Source organism: Pseudopipra pipra, chromosome 18, assembly GCF_036250125.1.
Source record: "Pseudopipra pipra isolate bDixPip1 chromosome 18, bDixPip1.hap1, whole genome shotgun sequence".
Lineage (NCBI taxonomy): Eukaryota > Metazoa > Chordata > Aves > Passeriformes > Pipridae > Pseudopipra > Pseudopipra pipra.
In genome coordinates, this window is record NC_087566.1 from 11,471,947 (window position 1) to 11,496,009 (window position 24,063).

General features: G+C 39.1%; 2 protein-coding genes across 18 annotated transcripts in view; one reads left to right on the top strand and one right to left on the bottom strand.

The window, feature by feature from the left end:
* PIWIL1 (piwi like RNA-mediated gene silencing 1) overlaps positions 1–19,642 on the top strand; it is a 28,159-nt gene extending 8,517 nt beyond the window's left edge. The window contains exons 11-25 of one of the 3 annotated variants that reach the window (XR_010435115.1): positions 431–548; positions 704–818; positions 1,755–1,942; positions 2,544–2,616; positions 2,955–3,155; positions 3,442–3,545; positions 4,004–4,074; positions 4,595–4,748; positions 5,226–5,267; positions 5,638–5,763; positions 6,180–6,327; positions 7,060–7,223; positions 8,730–13,255; positions 13,634–13,764; positions 14,961–19,642. Coding sequence is in view for 2 of the 3 variants with exons in the window: in XM_064675223.1 (XP_064531293.1) it covers positions 431–548; positions 704–818; positions 1,755–1,942; positions 2,544–2,616; positions 2,955–3,155; positions 3,442–3,545; positions 4,004–4,074; positions 4,595–4,748; positions 5,226–5,267; positions 5,638–5,763; positions 6,180–6,327; positions 7,060–7,176 (1,457 nt within the window). In the remaining variant the exon portion in view is untranslated. Of the gene's footprint in view, positions 1–430; positions 549–703; positions 819–1,754; positions 1,943–2,543; positions 2,617–2,954; positions 3,156–3,441; positions 3,546–4,003; positions 4,075–4,594; positions 4,749–5,225; positions 5,268–5,637; positions 5,764–6,179; positions 6,328–7,059; positions 8,280–8,729; positions 13,256–13,633; positions 13,765–14,960 lie in introns of those variants that run through there. The other 2 variants (XM_064675223.1, XM_064675222.1) reach the window with 2 other exon arrangements.
* Positions 8,966–24,063, bottom strand: part of RIMBP2 (RIMS binding protein 2) — a 93,114-nt gene continuing 78,016 nt past the window's right edge. For 6 of the 15 annotated variants that reach the window (XM_064675218.1, XM_064675213.1, XM_064675215.1 and 3 more), the window contains 7 exons: positions 21,195–21,344; positions 18,143–18,327; positions 15,884–16,052; positions 15,228–15,334; positions 13,373–13,444; positions 13,011–13,145; positions 8,966–10,615 (listed from right to left, as the gene is read on the bottom strand). In XM_064675218.1, the coding sequence (XP_064531288.1) occupies positions 10,427–10,615; positions 13,011–13,145; positions 13,373–13,444; positions 15,228–15,334; positions 15,884–16,052; positions 18,143–18,327; positions 21,195–21,344 (1,007 nt within the window). In that variant the 3' untranslated portion in view covers positions 8,966–10,426. Of the gene's footprint in view, positions 10,616–11,082; positions 11,159–12,295; positions 12,434–13,010; positions 13,146–13,372; positions 13,445–15,227; positions 15,335–15,883; positions 16,053–18,142; positions 18,328–21,194; positions 21,345–24,063 lie in introns of those variants that run through there. The other 9 variants (XM_064675220.1, XM_064675210.1, XM_064675217.1 and 6 more) reach the window with 7 other exon arrangements.

Sequence of the window (24,063 nt, forward strand, 5' to 3'; positions counted from 1 at the left end):
AACATTGGCACACTGATAACTTGTAGAGACTTTTGGTGGTAGAATTTCTGTTGAAAAAGAGAAATTTGCTAGAAATAGATAATTTTGTAAGATCTATAAATATGTATATTGCTCTGAGATACTCACTTTGCACTAGGAGTACCTGTCCATCTCAGCACTGTTTTGTTTTGATTTAGAAATGTAAATAAAAGACCTTGTGTGGTCTTCATTTTGCATTCCTTGTGCGGTTTCCTCTCAAGCACAAAAATCCAGAATTTTTTTTCTGTGCAGATGGGAATGTATGTGCAGAGAGCAACTGAAAACCTTGACTCATACTGCCACCACTTTCTGTGCCTGCAGTACATGCATCATCAACCTGTATGGCTTCAATTTGAATTCCCATAGTCCTTAGTCTTCACTTTTACTCAGCAAAAGCTTTTGCTGTTGCCAGGACTAACGGAGAAGATGCGAACTGACTTCAACATGATGAAGGACTTGGCGGCTCACACCCGGCTGCCACCTGAGCAAAGGCAGTGGGAAGTTGGAAGACTTCTTAACTACATCCAAAAGTATGCCTCCTCAACCTCTTCTGTACTTCTGTGTCATGGAAGATTTGTATCATTAACTTCTTTCTTGCAGCAAAACTTTAGAAATCTTACTGTTTTTTAAAAGAAGTCAGCAAGAACAAATTTCTGATGTTCATTTAAATCTTGTTTTTAAACAGAGATGACAACGTTCAGAAGGAACTTGGAAACTGGGGTTTAAGCTTTGATTATAAATCAGTGACCTTTACGGGAAGAGTTGTTCAAGGAGAAAAGATCTTTCAATCAGGAAACATGGTAAATAATAAATCAACTTCCAAAATCTTCTGGATCTCTCACTGATGAAACAAGTCCTTAAGGAAGGAAATAGTACTTTTTGATTTATAAATGAGGGATAATGAGTGAAAACATTACACACAAATCTTTGTCCAAGCAGAAGACTTGCAAACTTCTTAAACTGTTTACAAGTTCTATTTAGAAACTCTTGAAAGCGCTACATTAGAGTAGTGTCTTCCTTGCAAAACGATCCCTCTGTCCAAAAAAAGGCCTTTCAGGTACACAAACTAGGAGACTAGAGATGTTTCTAACTAGTTTCCATTTATTAAAAATGTATCAAGGCTTTCAGATGAAAAGCCACTAATTAGTTCAGTAGATAGAACACTTAAAGGTAGGGTGACCAATATGAATAATCTAAATTTGAATTAAACCATAGATTGTCATAAAACCTTAGATATTTGCTCTGTACTAGAGATTTTTGTTTTGAATGGCTGCTGGATGGAAAAGGGCACTTGGCACAGCTGTACAGATCCAGATACTGTATTTGTAAAGCCCTTTTAATTCTTGCTATTTAAAAGATGTGTTGTTTCCTTTATAATAATACTTTTTCTCGAGCAGTTACCCTATTAAAAAGAAAAATGGGAGAAAAAGAAGTCTGCATCAAAAGCTATGTCTTTATACCAGAGTCTGTGCAGCAAATAGTAACAACTTCTGTTTTTTTAGCCCAGATTATGTTTGCATAATTAGGAATGAATTATTTCAAGAGTGTGATTTCTTTAAAGAGCTGGATAAAGCTTATGTTAAATTACTGACAATGGCAGTAAAGGGACAGGTAAAAAAGGAGGTTCTGTTTTAGGCAGAAGTGTTGCAGTCTGTTCTTGAAGTGTATCAGGCAGTAGTTCTGGTATAGCTTGTCTGGTAGGGTGTTGATTTTCTTTCTTTACCATCTTTTCACAGGTTGATTACAACCCTCAGTTTGCTGACTGGACAAAGGAGACCAGGGGAGTTCCCTTAATCCGAGCTGTGCCCATGGACAACTGGCTGTTAATCCACACCCGGCGCAACCACGACGTTGCCAACACCTTAATTCAGAGCCTGTACAAGGTCACCCCCTCTATGGGGATCAGGATGAGCAGGCCCACCACGTAAGTGTCTTTAGAAAGCTGCTGGGAAAACTATTTTATACTTCTTAAGATGTGTCTGTTCCCATGCTTAGGCTTTTAAATGAGGAGATGGTGCAGTATGTCACACTACTGACTTCTGGGAGAACTTTCATAAAACAAAGTTGCTTTCAAGATACAAACTATGCAGTTTTCTCTTGTGACTGACTTCCCTACTCATTTATTACTACATTTATATCTGAGAGCTTTTCACTTGGCAAAACCAAGAAATATTAGACAGTCATTGAGCAAAACCTTCTCGAGTAGAGCCATATTTAACAAAAGAAGGAATATGTATTCTTGTTACAAATATCCTCCTTTGGGTACCTGTGCTTGCCTTTAACTTTGAATTTCATTGTGTTTGGAAGCCTAAACTTGGGGTGATTCCTCTTCATCTTCAAAATGTGTGAATATTATATGGTTATTAATAGCTGTAAATGTGACAGTACAGTACTGATGTACAGTGGGCTTTTATGCTTGTGCATAAGTAGTTTCAATAGCTGTTGGGTTTTTTTCTGAAGTTTTAGTAGGTGTTAATTGGTTTTTGGTTTTTTTTCTGTAAGCATTTTTTTCTCTTTCTTTTCAGGATTGAAGTAGATGACAGAACAGAAGCTTACTTAAGGGTTTTACAGCAAAGGGTTACCCCTGACACAAACATAGTATGTAATAATCCATAATTTCAAATCATGTTAATCTCTGTAATTGGTGTTTTAAGACTAGTGGGATTTGTTTTCAGAAATATTGCTCTTGGCTCCTGAGAATCCACTAGATGGCTAATCATACTCCTGTTCAAATCCAAGGCTAACTATGAGTACCCTTCTGGATAAGAGCCTTTGTACTTAGCTCTGATGCACAGACACTGAAACTTTACAGTTACTTCTTTCACTGTGAACACTTGGGTATTTCTCTTGAGGGTAAAACTTTTCCTAAAGAACTCCGAAATGCTCTGTAAATCTTAGAATGCAGCTTCTTACAAAGCATTTTTTTTTCTTTAAAGGTGGTTTGTATTTTGTCCAGTTCCCGAAAAGATAAATATGATGCCATCAAGAAATACTTATGCACAGATTGCCCCATCCCAAGTCAGTGTGTGCTCGCTCGCACTTTAAGCAAACATCAGACAATTATGACTGTTGCAACAAAAATTGCCCTGCAAATGAACTGCAAAATGGGTGGAGAACTTTGGAGTGTTGAGATCCCAGTGAGTGATTATTTTTTTTTTTTTAAATTGGTAACTCTTTTTCTGAGCTTCACTTAAAAAGCAAGCCTTTTCCCCCAAGAAATAAAATTGAGTGTTCTTTGAGTAGCTTCTGTGCCTTTGAGAAGAGGCATGAATTTAAATCTAACACAGGGAGATGCTTAATCCGAGAATTCAGTACCCATGGATTACTTAAGTGTCCTGAAACCATATAGCTTGTGTCATGATCTAGTTACCTTACAGCACGTCTTCATGTACTAATACATGTTCTGTATTGATTTCTTTTAAGCTGAAGCAGGTGATGATTGTGGGAATTGATTGTTACCATGACACTGTAACTGGAAGGCAGTCAGTGGCAGGATTTGTCTCTAGCCTGAATCAAACAATGACAAGGTAAGATTTGCCAAAGGCAGAAAAAAGAGAAAAATAAAAGAAGGACCTTTCCCTTAACTGAAAAGTGCCTTGAATATGGAGGGCCACCAGGAGAACATCCAAATTGGTTTGCTGTACATTGTTAATAAGAAATATATTGTGAATTAGTTTTTCCACTGCATTCTCTTAAAGGAGTAGCCTTGTCCTTCTTCCATAGTGCATGGAATAGAGGACATCAGCATGTGACAGGCTCTTTCTCCTTTTCAGTTGACTTGTGTGAATGTTATTTTTGATTGAGAGGGATTTCAAGTGGTGCTGAGGCACTTTTACCATGGGGGAAATATTCTCATATAACTCCTCCTTGGCTGCACTGACCCACAACACCCATAAAGACTAACTGGTTATAGGCATTTTAAAAATAACTTCATTGAATGAAGCCTAGGAAATGCTTTGAAGGTCTTTTATTTTGTTCTTCACAGGTGGTTCTCCCGCTGCGTTGTTCAAAGTCGTGGGCAAGAACTTGTGGATGGAATCAAAGCCTGCTTGCAAAGTAAGGGAAGGAGTTCTGCTCTTGTGGAGTCAGAGCCTCAAAACACACCTCCCCTGCTGCCTTGAGGGGAGGTGTGACCAGCTTGCACTTGCATAGAAACAGATTAAAAATACAGTTGTAAATATTGCTGAAAACTAATAATAATAGCATTTTGTGTCCAGTCTTTCATTGATTCCACTATTTCTTTGCAACAATTACAAATTACTTCTCAGTGAACTTCAAAGAATGTTTTGACAGAGTTGGATGTAAAGGAGGACAGCTCCCTGCTGTGAGGGAGGCCAGTGGAGCAGAGAGTCTCCTTAGGTTCTATCTTTTTGTGTCAGTACAGAGTTCTTTTTTGCAGGCAATATTTGTGTAACATGATGCTCACCTGTTTCAGGTGACTGAAAGATTGAGGACCTTAGTTTTCAAACTTGTTGCTGTTCTTCTAGGAATAAAAATCCATTTTTTGCTTTGGAATAAATTTTCATTACAGCTAGCAGCTTTTACTCTTGAGATTTGTTTGTTTGTTTGTTTTAAGCTGCTCTAAGAAACTGGCTCAAGTGGAATAAGTGTTTGCCCTCTCGTATCTTTGTGTACCGTGACGGTGTTGGAGATGGCCAGCTACATACTCTGGTTAATTATGAAGTGCCTCAATTCCTGGATTGCTTGAAGGACATCGGTTCTTTCTACAGGTAAATCTGTTTCCACCACCCCTCTTGTTTATACTGCAAGAGAAATTAGCCCTGGGATACAAAATGAGGTTATGGATGAAGATTGTGTTGTCTTTCTATCCGTACTTATTTTTACTTGAGCTCAAATAACTGCCTTTCTGATGATTGTTTACATGATTTCAGACACCTGACATACATGTACTAAGAATTTTCCTATTACATTACACCACATGACTGCAATACACATGTATGCACATACACTCCTTAGGCATTCTTGATGGATGTGGTAATTAATGCTTTCTTCCAAAGCATTTCCAAAGGTTGATCATAGCCTGATGACTCTTACGTGGTAAGTCCATTTTTGTTTTCTTTCCACTTCTGAAAGGACTATGTTGTCCAGTCACTTATATTCTGCACAGTTTTCAACATTCTGCTTTTAACCTTAACAGCAGTGACTTAACCTGCTCTGAAAAATGAACATGTTTCCTTACACTGCAGGACAGTAGACTCCGACAGAAGTCGCAGCTTGGAGGAATCGAGGTGCTTATTTCTTCTCTTTAGTTTCTGTTAACAGCATTTTTGATAAAGAGCAAGCCATTAAGGCAGTGTTTTCTGTATGAAATGGTGGGGTAGAGAATAGAAATCTGATCTCTATTTAGATTATCTCTTTTTGGTCTGTCTTTCTGTCTCCCTATGAAGTTAAATATTTAAATGGAATTGGTGAGAAATAGTATCAGAGTTGCATCTAAACTAAAAATCCAAATTTATGAAAACTGTCATTTAATCTAAATCAGTGAATTAATGAGGACTTATTTGTGGAATTAATGCCCTGGGGTCTAGAAAATCTGTTCCTGAAGTACTCATAGTGCAGTTTTTCACGATAGCTGTTGGGTTTTTTCCTTTATTTTAGTCCAAGACTTACTGTGATCGTTGTGAAGAAACGAGTGGGTGCCAGGTTCTTTGCAGAGGTTGGTGGAGGACTTAAAAACCCACCCCCTGGCACTGTTGTTGATACAGTGATTACCAGACCAGAGTGGTAAGTTACTGTAGAAGTAACACTTAGTCCTTTTGCTGGCAGCTTTATAGTAAAGGAAATATATTAATATACATTAAATGGGCTGTGGGATTAAGTAGAAAATGACTTTACACAATTCTGTCCTTTTGGAAAGAGATCATAGTGAATTTCTAGATGAAAGAAATGGATAAGCTTACATTTTACAAATGTATTATGCAGTATTTCGTGGGTTTCAATATGCACTGTTTGTATACATCAGAGTATTGCATACATTTCAGGTGCATGTGTTTCACTTTTTAGTGTTCCTGGTTTTGATTGTTAAAGGTTTATTGCCAAATGAGTGTGTATTGACAGGATTGCCCAACTATCCTTACTGAAATGCAGCCCTTTCTGTAACAGACTTTGCTTTTCCTAAGGGTTTGCTTTTCCTGTTACAGGTATGATTTCTTTGTTGTGAGCCATACAGTGAAAAATGGTTGTGTCACACCCACTCATTACAATGTCATTTATGATGGCAGCCAGCTGAAACCAGATCACTTGCAGAGGTTGACCTACAAACTCTGCCACATGTACTATAACTGGTCGGTAAGTGTTTCCTCTGGGAAATGAGAATATTTTTCTTCAAAGATTGTGCATCTCCCTGCAGTGACAACCCACAAGAAGGTGGAAACAAGTATCCTTGAAACACTCATGCAGATCCAAAAAGCCTGCAGGTGTGCCTTGGGACCTAGAGTGGTTGGTTGAGAACTAGATGCTTTAGAATTCACCTGATCTCTCTGGAGATTAATCTTTATTCTCACTAGAAAATACTTGCTATTTTGAGTATTATTTCCAAATTCTATGTCAAAAGCAAACTTGAAGTTACTGTTTCTTACCTGCAGAAGTACTTCCTGCTTTATGTGGGGATGGAATTATGTTCCTCCACTTCCCTTGAGGCTTCTGATGCACACCAAGATCAGCACACAGTCAGCTCGTGCCTGAGGTGTGCTTCAGATTTGTCAATTTAACAATCCTAACTATTAGGCCTGACTTAACCCATGTCCCACCTTCTGCAAGACCCAGTATTGAATGTAAAAGGATTTTTTTTGGAGTGAGGAGAGGAATGGAGTTGGGAAATTTAGGTTTTCTTGCATCTGTTCTTCTGTTATGTGTTCAGTGTATATAATGTTATTTTCAGAAACCAGCATAAACAACAGGGAATATAAACTTTTCCATGTATGCACATACTTTGGAATTCCAGGGGTGTCTCTTACAGTGAACACATGCTTATTGAAATTACTTGAAAATAATTGCCTCTCTTTTTTCCCCTTTCTGCAGGGTGTTATCAGAGTACCTGCTCCTTGCCAGTATGCTCATAAACTGGCTTTCCTTGTTGGTCAGAGCATTCACAGAGAACCAAATCTGATGCTTTCAGACAGACTTTACTATCTTTGAAGTTGAGTTATCAGCCTTCTTCTCCAAGGAACACAGAATTGTCTAAGGTTTTGGTTTTCAGTTTTGTTTTTTCTTAAAAGACATGAACATGGGATAATATGTGCAGTTATGGAACTTATTTTTGGTTTTTGTTTTTGGTTTTTTTTTTTTGGGAAGTCTTACCCAAAATTACTTCTAGCAAGTAAGAGAGAGTGTTATGCAGAACAAAATCCGAACTTTTTCAGCTAGTATGTTACACTTTAATTTTCAAAATGCTTCAAAACTGTTGATTCCTTGTTTTTCTTACCTGATAAAATGAGGGCAAAATTTTGTTTCCTAAACTGTTTTATACCTTACAAAGATAAAGATGTAAGATGTTCTTGGTTTAAGGCTGCCACTGGGGGAAGGATTTGCAAACCGACTAGAAACTGTCTGGAGTCTCCCTGGGAGCAGAGGGGAGTGAAGTGGGGCTTTTTCACACTGGCTCAGCTGAGGAGGAGGTGTTGTGGATGCCAGAGTTACATGACTGACTGACAAAGGCAAAATGATCTCTGTCCCTTACCACAGCTGTTGGAGCACCTTTATTATCCAAGACTACACTGTTCTCTCCACAAAAAGGGATGTACTTGGATGCTGTTGGAGCAGCTGTGAGACTTAGAATGGACTATCCTGTTGAAGTCCTTTCTCTTAGTCTTGTAACTTCATGTTCACTACACTGTGCAGTTGTCTACAGCAGTTTCCTCCCACTGTCATCACTGAAAGGAATTAAACTTCTGGACTGATACTATTTAACCACATACTTGTTAAATGTGAATAATAACTTCCATCTGAGTGTCAGTGCACTGACCAGGTTCAGGGAGTTTTTTGTTTTTGTAGTTCCAAGCACTGGGCAGTGGCCTTGGTTTTTTTTGCATGTCTGAGGTTTTCCTTGGTAACTGTTGAGCAGCAGCAGCTCAGTTTGTAAAGCAAGAAGCAGTTGTGTGGATGGAAGTAGATTTCAGAGTTTATACCAGAGTCAAAATAGCACACATGGAAAAATATGGATTAGTGCTGATTTTCCTAACCAAGTTGTTGTGAAGCTTGTTCCTGTTCTTTGTGAGATTTAAATAAACTTGTTGCTGTAATTCCTTGGTTGTTTGATTCTGTTTTATGTATTTGCTTATGTACTTCAACAATGGGCTTTGGGCATAGATGGGACAATTGCCACATAGCTTTGCAAGCACTTTTTGTCTCTGGAAAGCTCTTGCAGTCTTGCATGTAGATGAGCCTTTCTTTATTCTACAGTAAACTAACTGTTGACAATTCTGAAAAATGAGAATTCTGTGACTTTTATTCAGTTGAGGTTTTTACCTTTCCTAGGCTGAGAGAACTCTGCCAACTTCTTCTACATGAAATTTGTAGTGAAGAGATGCAGAGGGTTTTTTGGGCAAATAGTTTTGTGTTTCTGATGTCATACAGTAGTAGCCTACCCTGTCCACTACTTAGTATTTTGTATTTCTTGCTGGTTACATACCACTTATTTACTCCTGTCACAGATGTTCATTCTGATCCATTTTTTTTTTTTTTCATTTGAGGTCACTTGAGAAGGACCTTGTGCAGCTGCAGAAAGGTAGGAGATGCTCACTGGGGGCTGCTCTTTCTCTTTGGTGCAGTGTTTGAAGGGGTGACTTGCACCATGGCCATGTGCTTGTCCTTGGCTCCCTGGGCACCAGGGATCTGACCAGGGGTGCCAGGGCCAGGAGGGAGGGAGAGAAGGCTGGCACAGCAACCAAGCAGCTGCTACAGTAGATTTATGAAACGTACTGCACTCTACAAAATATCAAATTATTTATTTATATAAAATATAATACACAACAATTGTACACATGCACACACCCACACAGTACTTTACCACAACTTTAGGCCAGTTATTTTCTTTAATTAAATGTTATAATCTAGCACACGGTATCTTACAGTAATTTACATTATTATCTGAAGACACAATGGGGAAGCTTTGATCATTCATTTATAAACCTTCCATAAATTACAAAAAGAAAGGCAGTCTGAAAAGTATGTATAAACAGTAAAAACAATTTACAAATGGACAAGAATTACAAAATAGTAACAGCCAATGACTGCCATCAGTGTGTAAGATTGTTTGTCTTGATATGCCAATATCACAATTAAGATTTGATTAGAGCCTCTTGCAGCCTCGTTACTGGCTGTGGCCTGTGACTGCAACACAGTTTGTCCTTTTTACTTTAAACATGTACTTTATCCTGAATCTGACATCAGCAATATGAAAATGCCTTTTAACTTAGAACTGCACCTCCACAGAAAAAAAATAAATGGGGGAGTAAAGGGGTTTTGGTGTGGAGTTGGTTTGTTGTTTTGTTTGTTTGGTTTTTTTTTTTAATTTTCCCAGTAGTTTAGAACAGTAAACCAGGAACCCCAAAACTGGAGGTTGAATGGTTGAAATTCTGGCTGAGGTTCTGAATAACTTACACTGTATCTGATTTCAGTGGAGTGAAAATAAGTTGACAGAATAAACCAATACAAGGGTCTGGTTTTTGGAGGTGGGGGGAAATAAAGAAGCAAAAACTAAAAAAAAAAATAAAATAAAAAAAAAAAAGCGTTTAGCACAGCACTTTCAAACTCCCAGGAGTTACATCAGACAGTGAATGGAGTCAGTAACATAGTACTTGATCTTAAATTACCATGTTTTAGGGAAGATGAAGACAGTTGAATACACAGTACATACAAAGTATACGCTGTATATTTATTAGACAGTACAAATCATTGTGCATTAATAAGGCAAAACATCAAGGCTGATTAAACTAGGAGTTTCAAGACCATTTTTGTCAATGATTAGTTACAGTGGGGTGATCTCTCTGAACTAGCAATCAAGGAACAGAGTTTTCTCCCCACCACTCGTGGTTAAAGGAGGCTAAAAAGGCTGAGATTTTTCCAGTGGAGTTGCAGGTGTTGAGTTGACTTCAAATAAAACCACGTTCTTCTGCTCTTAAGCCCACAACATTTTTTATTTTTTAAAAAAAAGTTTTTGCAACAACAAATCCACTTCCTTTTTTTTTTTTCTTGCTGTTTTGATTAAGCAATTCACATGATTCTATTGATGTCAGAGTTAAAAATGCAGAGAGGTTTAGTAAAGTTGTACTGCATAGTCATGAAAGCCCTAGTTTTGACTTTAGAAAAAAAAAAAAAATTAAAGAAAAAAAAAATTAAAATACACAGACTGGAAGCTTTTACAAGTTGTCCAGGAGCAGCACATGAATCATTTCACTGCACCAAGCTTTTTCAGCAGTTTCTTGCCTTTGGAAAGCAGCCCCTTTTTCTTTTTCGAGGACATATCCCTGCCTCTCCCGGGACTACCAGAACCCATAGGTGACGTAGGTGACCCGGAATGGAGATGAACTGTGGGGGATGGTGCTCTCCGGGATGTACCTGTATTCTCAGGAGGAACCTATTAGGTACATTGTTATAATTTATTGAATGTTTGAAAGCTTCAAAGCTGTCAGCATCAAGAAAGTTTGGTAACATCACTTTGTCCCATTACCCCACTTTTTAAGCAAAAGGGCTGGTTCCTTTCTTCTCTCTGGCTTAAAATACTGCTCGGGCTTATGGCAAATGCATAAATTTAGAGGGGGGGAAAAAATTGTAGAACAATAGGAAACCTGCCAATAGAGCCCTGGTTTGGTTATACTTTTTTAAAGAAGTTGGATACACTTGTTTTGCCAGAATTCTGGCCACAAAAGCCACAAAACTGGCTTGGGTTTTGCATTTCAGTACTCTGATAGTACTAAAATGGAGAGGGATACTTTTAGCTATAGATTTAAGAAAAATAAACGTGTTAATTACTACAGATTAGCAATCTATAGAAGCCAAACTCTTTTCAGAAGAAATTACTTAAAATGCTACGTGTTCACTTACTTTTTAATGTCCTTTAAATGCCTTTTCTTTAAAATTGGCTAGCAAACTTTATGTACAGATTAGAGAAGATGGCACACTGGCTTAAAAAAAAAAAAAAAAAAGAAAAAAAAAAGGAAAAAGAAAAAGCTAAAATGAACCTTAATTGCAATCAAAGAAAGCTTAAAGACCCTGACTGCTTGATGTATATGCTGCAGCCATGAGGTTGTTAGATGACAGCATTCCTAAATATTTTGAACAGCTAATTTTTATTTTTCAATCATCAAAAGCACTTGGATGAAAATGCTAAAATTGCTTATACTCAGCCTATCCTAACTACAGTGCCCAGCTGGCGAGATGGGTTACTATCAATTAAGATGATATTTTCATAGTAGTATCCATGCTGGAGGGAGTCCTGTTAGCTTGGAGTTAAAACATCAGCAATTTACTGGCTTCTTGTGCAACAGTGAGTTAAGCAAAGGGGCTTCAAGCCGACTTTGATTTTAAATCAAGGTCTAATTCTAATGAAAAAAAAAAAAACAAAACCAAAACAACTTGGTAAAGCACCCCAACGTACACCTGAAGATACCATATATTGAGTCTAATGCATTCATTCAGTGAGCTGCATGTTTCAGGTCGAGACTTTTATTGCATTGGTAAACCAAACAGTTGCTAACATTTCAAATGTCCACTTTCCAGGACAAAAATCCCAGTCAATTGTGCCGTGGGAAGGGATTGTTTTCGGGAGCGTTGAATGGTTGGTCTTAGGCAGGCTGGGGTATAATCGATTGTGGAAAACACATCTTAAGGCAGACAATTTAAGTAGCTCAGTTTGAGTGTAATGAGTTTCAAAACCAACTATACCCTTGTAAACTACCGTGTGCATCAGCTTAGGCTGCACTTGGATGTTCTGTAAGGGTTGGAGCTGTTGTGCTTTTCTCTTGTCACAGGAGCTTGGAATTTTTCCCTCCCAGGTTGGCTAACAATGCAATATGCAGCTTTGTTTGTAGGGTAGTTAGACATCAAACTCTCCTTTCTATGTAAACATAAACATTGAGCTCGTGAAGAAATATGTTCCAAACGCTGACCTTCATAAAGTGAGGTCTAATTGGCTTCCAAGGATTCCTTTTTAAAGGATTTGTCTCCTAAAAAAACCTCAATTGACTCGACTAGATTCAGCAGAAGCATACAAGCCTGCTCTTCTGTGGCCAAGGCTTTTGGAGACATATTTCTTTCCTTTTCCCCCACAATTAAGTTTCAAGACTTGCATTAGATAGCCAGGTAGCTTTAATTGAAATCTCTATTGGTATCTTCAGTTGCTCACTTACGTGAAGGCTACATTGCCTTATTAAGGTGTGAAATGAACACTCTTCTTCTGTTTCCAAGCAGATGAGCAAAGAAATAAAAATATATATAAAATATATAATATATAAAAGTATTGCAGTGATGAAACAAAACCAAAAATGAGATACTCTAAACATGGTTAATCTTTCATAAAAGAGAAGTCTCTGAGCAATTAACTAATGCCAGTTGGAACAGGAAGTCATAAGGATTAAAAGACGAGCACCGTCAGTCAGTCAGCTGCAGTTACAGTTTGTATTTAGAGGAACACTGGTACCAATCTTTTGTCCACGAGAGCTTTTTGTAGTAAGAGCAGTTTGGAAGCTTTAGGAAGTAACTATCACCAGAGAAGAACTGCTTAAATTCGAATTAGAATGGAAGGTACTGTAATGACTGCAATCAAACAGTCAATTTAGTTTCTCCATTTACAAATGTAACGAGCCAGCGAAGGCTAAAGTCGCTTTTCCTTACGTTTTATTCTAGATATTTGAGAGAGTTAATTTTAAATGGGCAGATGAATTTAAGGTGTTAAAAGTGACGTCTAAATTACGTATGAGACAGGATGGAATGGGAAATAAAAGAATTTAAGTTTGTCTTATTCGGTTGCTTACCCTTTTTGCTTTTGACCGCGTCGGTGTGTCGTGAACGTAGCGCGAGGGTGCATCGGATAGAAAGACTTCAACATCATCAGGCACTTCTTCAAGAAAGTTGGAAGGAACCAGCCCCTTTTGTCCGTTAAGTTCACCCTGCAACACCATGAAATGTTTTAATTAAAGCAAGTGTAGGTTCCCAAGAAGGGAAGGAAATACTTTTGCCTGTCGCAAAGCTGGTGAGGAAGAGGAAATGCCCATCTAAGGTCAGTGGGACGTGACCTGAACCCCCCTCCCCTGGGCTATCATTTAGTGCTTGGTGCTGGTGAAGGTGCTCTAGCAGCTTGGAGCAGTCTGAAGTGAGCAAGCAGGAGCCAACTTACATAGTAAAATCCATCTTCATCAATCTCACCAAAGACAGTGATAATGTCCCCAGTGCAGAATGTCAGCTCGGCCTGCAGGAAAGGGACAGGCTGTTAGGCAAAGATTATCTTTTCTTTTATTGACAGTAAATCCACTAATATTCCCCCCCTCCTTCATGTTGACACATTTGGTGAAACCAAATTGATCTTTGAGAGCAAAGCCTTTTTTCTTTTCTTTTTTTTTTTTTTTTTTTTTAAAATGTATTGGATTTTTTCCCTTAGCTTGCTAAGCCTGGCACCTCTCCCACTGGGCTCTGAACACCCCCAGGACTCCCTGTGGCCAACAAGCCAAGACACTCGGGCCTTGAACAACCTGAGCAAACTGTGAAGCTTTGAACTACACGACTTCAAAGGTCCCTTCCATCAATCCTTGTGGGAGGAGGGAACAAGACACCGGGGTGGGACGTGGCTCAGGTCCCTGCTGTGTGCTGAGCTGAGCACCAGGACTAAGGGGCACAGGAACAGCTGAGGGAGCTGCTTTTCACAGAATCCCAGGATCAGGGTTGGAAGGGAGCTCTGGAGACCATCCAGTCCAACCCCTGAAGCACAGCATTCCTGCAGTGGAGCTGAACTGGATTCTCTTCAATAAAAGCTTTGTAATGGGCAGCTCCACTCTGATCAGCAAACGGAGAGTGCACTGGGCTCTTTTTAATTGCCTGTGGCTTAAATGCAATGTTACAAGGGGGTGGGGGGTTAATTAATTTCCTGTGGTCATGGGAGACAGAACAAACAAAATGTTTGCAATATATCTGCAGGATTTCTTTGATTCGTTGGCCAAATTACTTTGAAACACCATAACTTAGAAACAGATTTGGTTCAGCAGGAAACAGAAAACAACCCTAGCTGTATTTTAAAGCACCAAGACCCACATATTTCAAAATTCACCTTCTGCTTAAAAAAATTCCTAACAATTCACCAATTAAAAAAAAAAATCCAAACAACATTTTAAAGGATAACTGAGGAAGCTCCCAGATATGCAGTGGTTTTTAGAGCTTTCAGTGTACCCTGACATTCTGTGCAGACAGAAATGGAACCTGCACCAAACCTGGACTAAGGGACTTGCCATGTAACACCAAAGACATGTAAAAAGTGACTCTTGTTGCTGGTCACAGTTATGGAGAAATGGGAGACTGCAAGTGGGTACATGGAAGATAAACCTATAATGAGGATGTAATTGATGCTCAGCTGGTTTTAAATGAAGATGTGGTTAGTGCTCAGCTGTTTAAGATATCCTTAAATTATTATAACAAAAAAAGAGATAGTCAAGACATACATTCATGAAAGCTCAGATGCATCAATTAAGAGAAAAATGCAATATGCTATGAGTGCTGTTCCCATGGGCTGTATCCTTCTGGCTTAGGTTGTGAGGGAGGGTGGATTTTTGGAGGTTACAGAGATTTGAAGGCACTCAGGGCTATCAGCTTGTCAGAGTGAGCTAGGGTACTTCTCAAAAATAATCATGGTCTTGGGTGCAAAGGAAATCGGAAAATAAAAATTCCCTACAATTTATAACTGCTTTTTTCCTTATAGACTTCTGTTATATTTGCAGGTACACACACATATGGCATAACAGCCATGTTATGTACTGAGCTGTATTAAATAAAACCTACAGAGGATATTCCTTGATTTTTTTTGGACAAGAACCGTAAATCTACTTGTACAGAAGCCATAAGCTTTGTCATACACATCTGCTCCAAACCATTTGACTTGTGTTTGTAATCCTGAACTATTCCTTTGCACACCCACCCCAAATGGAGAGCAGTGCCCCCCAGTCCTGACCGTGCTGGGTACCCACAGCCCCCGGTTCCGGCCGTACCTCTACATCCACGTTAGGAGAACTTTCTCTTGGATCATAATCATACAGTGCCACCATCCTTCTTGTAGTCACTGGCTGTTGTCTGCCACTCCTTCTGCTTCTCTCTGCTCCAGTCACAGGGGGAGGAAGGTGAGGAAAAGCTATCAAAGTTATTTTGAAAATAAAACCACGATGCACCTTTCCCTCCCGGCCTTTTCCCAGCAGTGCAGCAGCAACGTGAGTGTTTCTCCAGCACAGTGATAAAAAGTTACCAAACCTATTAGCACAGATAAAGGATGTGAAACCACATGTGCTTCACAAATAATATTTAACACTCATCTGGCCACCTATTCTAAGCCACTGAATCCTCTGAACAGTTTTAGTTGCAAAACTAAAGCTCTGCAATTTTCATCTTTTTTTTTTTAAATAAGAAAAGAAGGTAGCAAGTCGAGTGGTGAAGTTACAAATCCCCATCTGCAGCAAAAGATATCAGCAAGATTAAGTATCAGTTGTATAAAGTCATCCAGATACCAACACAGATTATATTCCATGGGGTAGCAAATGGCTGGAAAACTTAGATGCATCTGCATATATTGCAAACAAGAGGTACAGCAGATCCAGCCAAGTTAAGAGCACCTAAAAGTCAGGAAAAGTGAAATGTTCATATTTTCCCTTACCAATTTTCTCAATTGGTGTGTTCAAAGGAAGAAAACCTTGTTTAAGAAGCTGATCCATCATCTCTTCATCATCTGCTTGGATCTCAGAGACCATGTTACACGGGATAAGGCCAATTCTTGCACAGGTTTCTCCACGATAAAATCCATCAGCATCTTTGTCCCCATAAACCTGTTATTCAGAGAGTGACAACATTGGTCAGCAAAGGTTTTAGCATTTAGGAATTTTAATGCAGGCTAAGTGGTTACCAAAGCAGAGATGATGACTGCAGTTTGCATGTGGAATTATATTAGTTATTGACTGCTCTGACTTAGGTTATAAAATTGGAATTGTGACATTTATTTGAATTATAACTCCAGACATATAATTTACAGAATTTGAACTTTTTTTTGTCAGCAGTGAAACGCACAAAAAGTACCTTACAAATCATCAGTCTCTCCCTGTGCTGAGCCAGAAGTTTACTTGATGGTTTACATTGATGTTTATGGAATTATGCTGGAATTATATTCAAAATGAAACGTTTGCAAAAATTGTGCCAAAATGTTGTTGTTTTGATTCAAACAACTTTTATGTGATCAAAAATGCCTATCTAATACATAATGTACTTGATATATGTACTTAAGCTTTGCTTTGTCTTTAGAGAAAACATGGTATAAAAATAGCATGGATGTCCTCAGTGAGAGCATATAAATCCAAAATTTCTCTGCAGGGCTAAAAATGCAGTCAAGTCATAAAGGCTGCTAATGATACAAAGGCCTAGATCTAGGACTGTGCTAAACAAAAATTATGTTCCTAAAGTCAAACTGATGACTGAGTTCCACTCAAATCTGAGCTCATTAAAACTGACTGATTGCCTCAACTTTGTAGCACAGGAATATTTTTCAGCTTTAATCCCTACCTGTCCCTGAGTCACCTGGCCTCACTCCTGCACACAGGACAGAAGATGAGACTGTAACACGTGTACAGGTTTCCTACAGCTCGTGGAACTGACCCTCCACCACCCCACTGCTCAGGGAATGTACCAGAAACATTTTGGAAATGGAAACTAATCCATCCTCACAACAGTTTGAAAAGAAATTCAAAGCAGCAGTTCACAGAGCAGTCACCATGGTCACCAAATATAAAATAAACATCACTGACAGTAAATATCTGATGTGGGGTCTCACTAGACTTTTCAGTGCCAAACAGGTAAATATTTGTGAAGAAATAATTACAATATCTCAGCGAAATGCACAGCCTTGCAAAGGAAAATAAGCTCTTAACAAGATCAATTTTTTTGGCACAAACCTTGTATCATGGGGAGAGGTAAACAAAATACAGAACAGAGTATTCAATGTTACAAAAATTGTGATTTAGAGTACAAACATTTTTGTTAAGACTCAACACAGTGGAAGGCAGTCAGGATTTTAATAGCTTAAGATAGAATTTAATCTCTGAAATGGGTAATATTCAAATGAGTCTATTTTTTTCAGGTTCTCTTTCAGATCACACTTAAACCTCAATCACCCTTGGACTACCAGCAGCTGCTCCTTCTGCCTCTCTCATTTCTGCCTGTTTTGCTGCAGATCAAATGGATGCAAGGCTGCAGGAGGAAACACTTACTTCTGCTGATTCCACAGAAATATCTGCTGGCTTTTTAAAACCAGATCAGCAAGCTGAACAAATTTGCCTTGCAGCTGCACTGTCAGAAGATGAGGCGAGCTGGGATGGAGGGCTGGGAAAAAACCCTTCCAGAGCCCAACCCCTGACAGAGCCAATTTGTCCTCCGTGCCCCGTTTAAAGGCAATGTGTGTATTTTACACCAAACTGACAGAAAAGGGAACAGAAATACATGACTTCTGGACTTGGAATCAGTCTAAATTGTTTATTATCTAGGAGTGCCCAGCATTTAAAAAATACAGCAGCTCTGCTTTGTATGAAGGCACAACACTCAACGCTCCTGGGGGACCTTTGCAGCTCCTCTCTGGAGCAGTTTCTCCTGCAGGGTTTGTGGCAATGGACACAGGGAGCTTCAGTCACAATTACAGCCTTCACACTAAATCTCTAATTAAGTCTGGCCCTAACTATCTACAGAAACTTTGAGATTTTTCTCCACCTTGTAATTATTTTTAAGCCATTAGTACTAGATTCCAGATCCAGCGAGATTTACAGCCCCTGAACCTCTGGAGGAAAAAAACCCCTTGGATTCCAGTCACACAAGGGACAAAGGAGACCCTGTTTGCAAAACTGGGTCCTTCATTTCCCTTGTTTTCAGATCTCACCTTTATGATCTGTCCTTCTTTAAAGGGCAGCTCCTCCTCTGCGGCGTCAGGATTTGGGGACATGGTCAGCGGATCGTAGTCAAAGAGTGCAACAAATATTCGAGTGGAAATATCTTCTGTGCCAGGATCTGTTTCGGATTCTTCATAAAGGTCTGGAGAAAGATGGTCATGACCACCGTAGCCATCTGGGAAATTAAAGTCAGAAAAGAACAAGTCAGTAATGCAAGTTGGCCCCATCTTTCGACTATTCCAGTTAATATTTGAAACACGTTTGGCATTTCAGGGAAAAAAAAATCCCCAAACCTCAATGCATGTCCTATAAAGCTTGGTGGGTTGGTCTTTTTTTTTTTTTAATTAGCAAGCTGGTACTTTTTTAAAAAGCCTATAAAATCTGCATGCACTGAAAATGGTGTTATCTCCTACCCCACACTGACATTTACACTTGTGGATACAGCTCAGGTAGGAAAGCCATTTTTGTCAGATTTACTAGAGTTTACCATAAATTAATGGAGCATGTTAGGAGTGACATAACAATGAGTTTGACAGGCTTTTTCATTCCTGAAAAAATAACCATGCTTTGGATCCACTTGTTTTCCAGCACAGCTGTCTCTGCTCTTCATGGACACAAGAAAGCACATCCCAGCTGTGTTGACAAACCATGTTTTAGATACCAGGTTAAAAATAAAACATGGTTATAACCTCTCCAGACAGGGAAGAAAGGAAGGTATTTCAGCAGTGTTAGTCCTGCCAGGGTTGGAGCTACACTCTTTATGATTTTGTTGTAACACTGTCAATGGTTAACGTAGTGCCCAAACCAACCCAAACCACTAACAAATGTGTTAAAATCCAGGAGAAATGATGATTGCATGTAACTATAATCTCATTAGGAAAGACTATCCTTGAATATCCCAACACTTGACACTGCCCTGAACTCTGTCCACTGTAGGGTAACAGGTCAATTAGGACATTAAAAATGAGAATGAACATTTTGTCTCATATACCTTTCAAACTTTTCAAATGACCTGGAGAATGTGTTTAGTCCATGATTTGCCAACATACTTAAGGATGGACTTCAGAAAACCAGATTGGAAGATTAGGTCTAAGTGGCTAACACTGACTGTTCTGACTGATGGGTTTAAAAGGTTTTTAATTTTGGGTTGAGAGAGGATGTGGCAGCACTTTCCCAAATAGTCTCTTTCAAGACACATGAACTTGAAGTCCCAAAAATTAAAGCCCTGAAAATCACAAGCCACTTGTGAATATCTTGGCTTATTGAAAAGTCCCTCTGGCTTCACTGGGAGTCACATACTTTTGTTCTTTGCTGAATCAACATTCATCATCAAGTTTGCAAGATCCTTCACAATGAATAAATCGAGAAAGTGATGTTATGAATTATGATGAAAATGTAGTTCAACTGTATCAATTTTTTCCAATTTTCATGTTAATAAAATTTTTACTGTAATCACCTCTTGCAAATTAAAGACTCACAGTTTTTTTTAACAGTTTGAGCATTCAATACGAAACATTTCAGATAAATGCTTTTTACCTTTTTCCCTCTTTTGCCTCTACATCATGCATTTTATTCAACATTTGATAATTGTAAACTGCCAGAAAAAAATGTTCAGAGGGTCACAGCTTTCAGGGAACATCTCCTAACTCGTGGGTCCAGAGCTCAAGAAAGAATGTAAGGATAAAATGCAGAAAAGCAAAAGGGCAGGGAAAAATTCCAGCCAAGAAGCTTTAGGCAGGCACAAAGCACAGAGAGGAAGTGTGGGAAAAGGGCACATGTGGGACAGAAAGCAATGAGACACAAAGGATGGGATCCTTCTCTGTTCTGTTCTCCTCCCCCTGTCAGGTTGCAGCCATTCTGAGGCTGATACCCAGGCCCACCAGGCAGTGTGAACCAGGTGGCTAAGGGGTGTTTTGTTTTGTTTTTTTAAATTAAAAAAAAATCAATTTTTTGCATCCAACTCCAACTGCACTTAATGAAGGTAAGGTGGAAACATGAATCACAGCCAAATGTATCTCTGTTAAAAGCACTGGCCTGTGCCAGAACATCAGAATACTCATGTTTGCTTCAGTGAACCAGAAAGCAAATAATCTCTTGATTAGCTCATTAGCCACTTATCTTATCAGGAGGTACAAATGCATGTCACACACACACACACATCACTGTGCATGTACAATCCTGTCTCTGGATGCACCCAGCCAAACTCCTGACTGGTGCACAGTGGCAACCACAACTGCCCTGAACTCACTCGATCTACTCTGATACACCCAGGCTGCTGTTCTGGCTGTGTCAGACAGGTCTGCTTGGAAACTCAGCATTTAATTACAATTTACCTAAACTTTCAGGGCCTCTTCTGTTTCATTTCAGATATCAGCAAAACCTGAGTGTGTTTCTTAGCTCTCTACATGGCTTGGGCTGCTCTTGTGGGTTCAGTGTCACACACCTCAATTCCCTGTCTAATGAACTGTGAGAACTGGGTTGTTGATCATGTGATGATTTCTATGTTGATGAAGCAACAAATACTATCAGTAGTGGGTAAAACTGCCTTACTTATGCAGTGCAGTAGAACACAAAGAATAATTTTTGTCCTCATCAAGTGACACAGCCAAAGTCCTGTGTGGCCACTGAAAAGACCCCCAGTCTTCGTTCAGCTTACCAATAATGTCTGGGAATTGCAGAACACTGGGTTGTGACACACCAGTGCTGTTTGTCCCTGCCCACCTGCCTGGATCCAGTGGGGATGTTTGGATGGATGGTGGTTCAGCTGTGTACAGTAACTGGCTGGCATTGGGAGCAGCAGAGCTTCACAGAGTTCATGCAATGCTTGGACTCGGTCGAGTATGGAGAGGGGGCTGTGCAGCGGGACAGAGCCCTCGGGGCCGTCTGCCCCTTGCAGCTGAGCTGGAGGAACTTACCTGAGGGCACCCAGGACTCAGGAGCCAGTCCCCCTGGCATCCTGCATGGCATGCAAGGGTGGCACACATGGTTAACACGCAGCTCTAAACCGTGCCTGGCACAAAGGAGGAAGAATGGTGGGCGTACCGTGTCCATAGTGAGGGGCCATGGGACGCCGCGGGGGCCACTGCTTGTGTCCAGTGCTGCCATAATAAGCTTCTTCTTTTACAGGTGAAATATTTCCCTCACTACCTGACCGAGACCGAGCGCCTTCACTGTTACTGTCCATTGTAATTTCTATGGAGAAAAAGGGAATGATCTATTAAAACAGATTGTAGAGCTGCCTCAGAGGAGGCTCCTGCTGGCAGGCTGGGCCTGCCTGGTTTTCTCGCTTCCTAAACACTGCACAAGCTTTGCCAGATGTCTCAGCCTCTAGAAATCCTCTTCAGTGTGTGTGTGGGGGGAGTGTCACAGAAATATGAGTCTGGATTTTGTGCTTTTTAAAATTCACACAGTGTAAATATTGTTTGTTAGGTCTTTGGAGAGGAATTGTCTTTCATTATGAGGTTTAAACAACAATCCTAAATACAATCCTACCTGCCAGATCTGCAAGGTCAAGAGCACTGTAAACTCTGTTTCACCTTCTAAAGTATCAACCTAAAACCAAAAATTAATTAATTCACTTAAATCCTACCTGCAAGAAGATACTAGTCTAAAGAATTTGTAGATTTATGGAGAAAACACCTCAAAGAACTTAAATTATGGAACATTTTGGAGAGAGATTTTGCTATGGGAATCCTAAGAACATTACAATCTTGAAAGTCTTCCCTGTTTCTCCCAGAACTGCTTTAAGAACTCTCCATCACGTAAGTGACCCTTTAGCTAAATAACTCAACAAAAACCCCAGACAAATTTGGAATCCATATTTTTGAGCCATACCTGAGGCCAACAAGTTTCAGGTATTTAAGAAGCCTAAACTTTGGCTCAATCGTATTTACTCTCTTCTTTTATTTTACTCTGCTTTTCATTTTATGGAACTCCATATTATAATGACACAGTCTTAGCAACTTCCTTCTTCAAAACCATCCTTGCAGCCCTTACTCTTGGGAAATGTTCTCTGTCACTGGAGATCCAAAGAGTGGGTTCAATTTATACAGTGATTTACTATATGCTTTTGGATGCCCTACTTTTATTACATTTTATTTATCTGAGCTCTCAATATTTTTCATATCTTCTAGATTTTTTTTTTCCTAGCAGGTTTACAGGAAGGAACTCTCATGCAGTTTTATCAAGTGTTTAAACTTGCTTCAGTTCTCCTCAAAGTGGTATTTTTCAGTATGGTGCTGAAAGGGAGAAATATTGCATGCTTACCTTTCAGCAACTTTAATCATTAGTCTTCTAGTCAGAAATTAGGACTCTTGAACTCTAAACCACATAAGGCCTTCCAATAGTTTCACAGCAAATAATATTTTTTGTTAAATATTGAGCATAATGCTCAATAGTTTCTTGTTACCAGCAAGAGACAATATTGTCATTTATTTCTAATGGAATTTTCCCAAATGGCATTTGTGGATTGTAAATAATACAAACCACAGTAATTAATGCTTTAAGTTACACTGAATGAAACAAAATCTGAGTTATTATTTTCTATTTAATTATCTCCTTGAGCACAGACTATCAGAAATTAATTTCTTTATCAGATTCCTAAGCTGTTGCTATTAAACTGCTAAACAGCAAAGTCATTGCTTAGTGGTTTCTGTGTCCTAACCTTGTTTACAGAAAGTGAACTCTGATAAATTTAATCACTTCCCTTATTTTTTAATTAAAATGAAAATTAAAAGGAAACCCAAAGGATTCAGTCACACAAACTTCTCTACTCTCTTGCTATTAAAAATGGGGAGTTTTAGCAGATAATAGAAAAGAAAGAACTTCTATACAAAACTTGCTTTAAGTAGTCCAAAGGTAAACCAGGAATCTTTACTCCTGTGAAATCAAGGCTGCTTTCAGAGGGAAAGAAAGAGGACATGAAAATCTAACATTCATCACAGCATCATCCAAAAGCTCTTTGGTTCAGCTCACAATAACCTGCCAGGAGAAGCACAAGAGCCTCCCTGGACCTGATTCTCCTCCATGCCATTTTTACTCCAGTGTAATTCCATTGACATCTGTGAAGCTAATCCTGGTTTGCACCAGGAATTGGGATGAGAATCAGCCTCTGACCAGCCACACAACACTGAGGAGACCGAGCAAGTTTTGTGCATTTTGCAGCTGTGTCTGTTTTCTGATCTATGGCTTCAATAACAGTAGTTACTATCCACTAGATATCCAAAGAAATATGCCCACTAGGAGGATTTTGCTTTTAATTTACAGTACAGGAATTTTAGTGTGATTTTATGACAAGGGAAAAAAATTTAATACTTAAAAATAAAAGCATTCCTTAATGATCAGTCTTTTCCTTCTGACAATCCCCATTTGTTACATCAATTATTCCCATACATGTCAGTGAGAATTGCCTGACACTGCTTCCTTCTCCTCATCATGGTGCCTACAATATTCACAAATTAAAGTCCAGATTAGGGACAGGAAACAGATAAACTTTCCATCTTCATGGAGAAAAATTCTGTGAATAACTCACAGAACTCTTCCTGCACTTGTTTTGCATGTGTATCCTGATTTTCAGTGTGAATGTTTCTCCTTTTTCAGTTTAGAGTGCAAGTTTTAACAGATACATATTTGTCCACAGTGTCTTGATTCCATTATCTTTTCCCCACTACTTTTTGGATTTTCTGGTGTTCACCAGCATATAGATTAAGTCATAATTAAACCAGAATAGAGATGACTCTGTAAGAAAAACCAAATCTAGCAAATATATGCAAGTTCTACAAATTATTGCATTTAACAGCTTCCATTTTCCCTGTTAAATTCCAAAAAGTAGTCAAGACAATGGAAAGTGAATGCAAAATGATGGTTGATGAATGGAAGGATGGATGGCTGAATGGATGGCTGAATGGCTGCA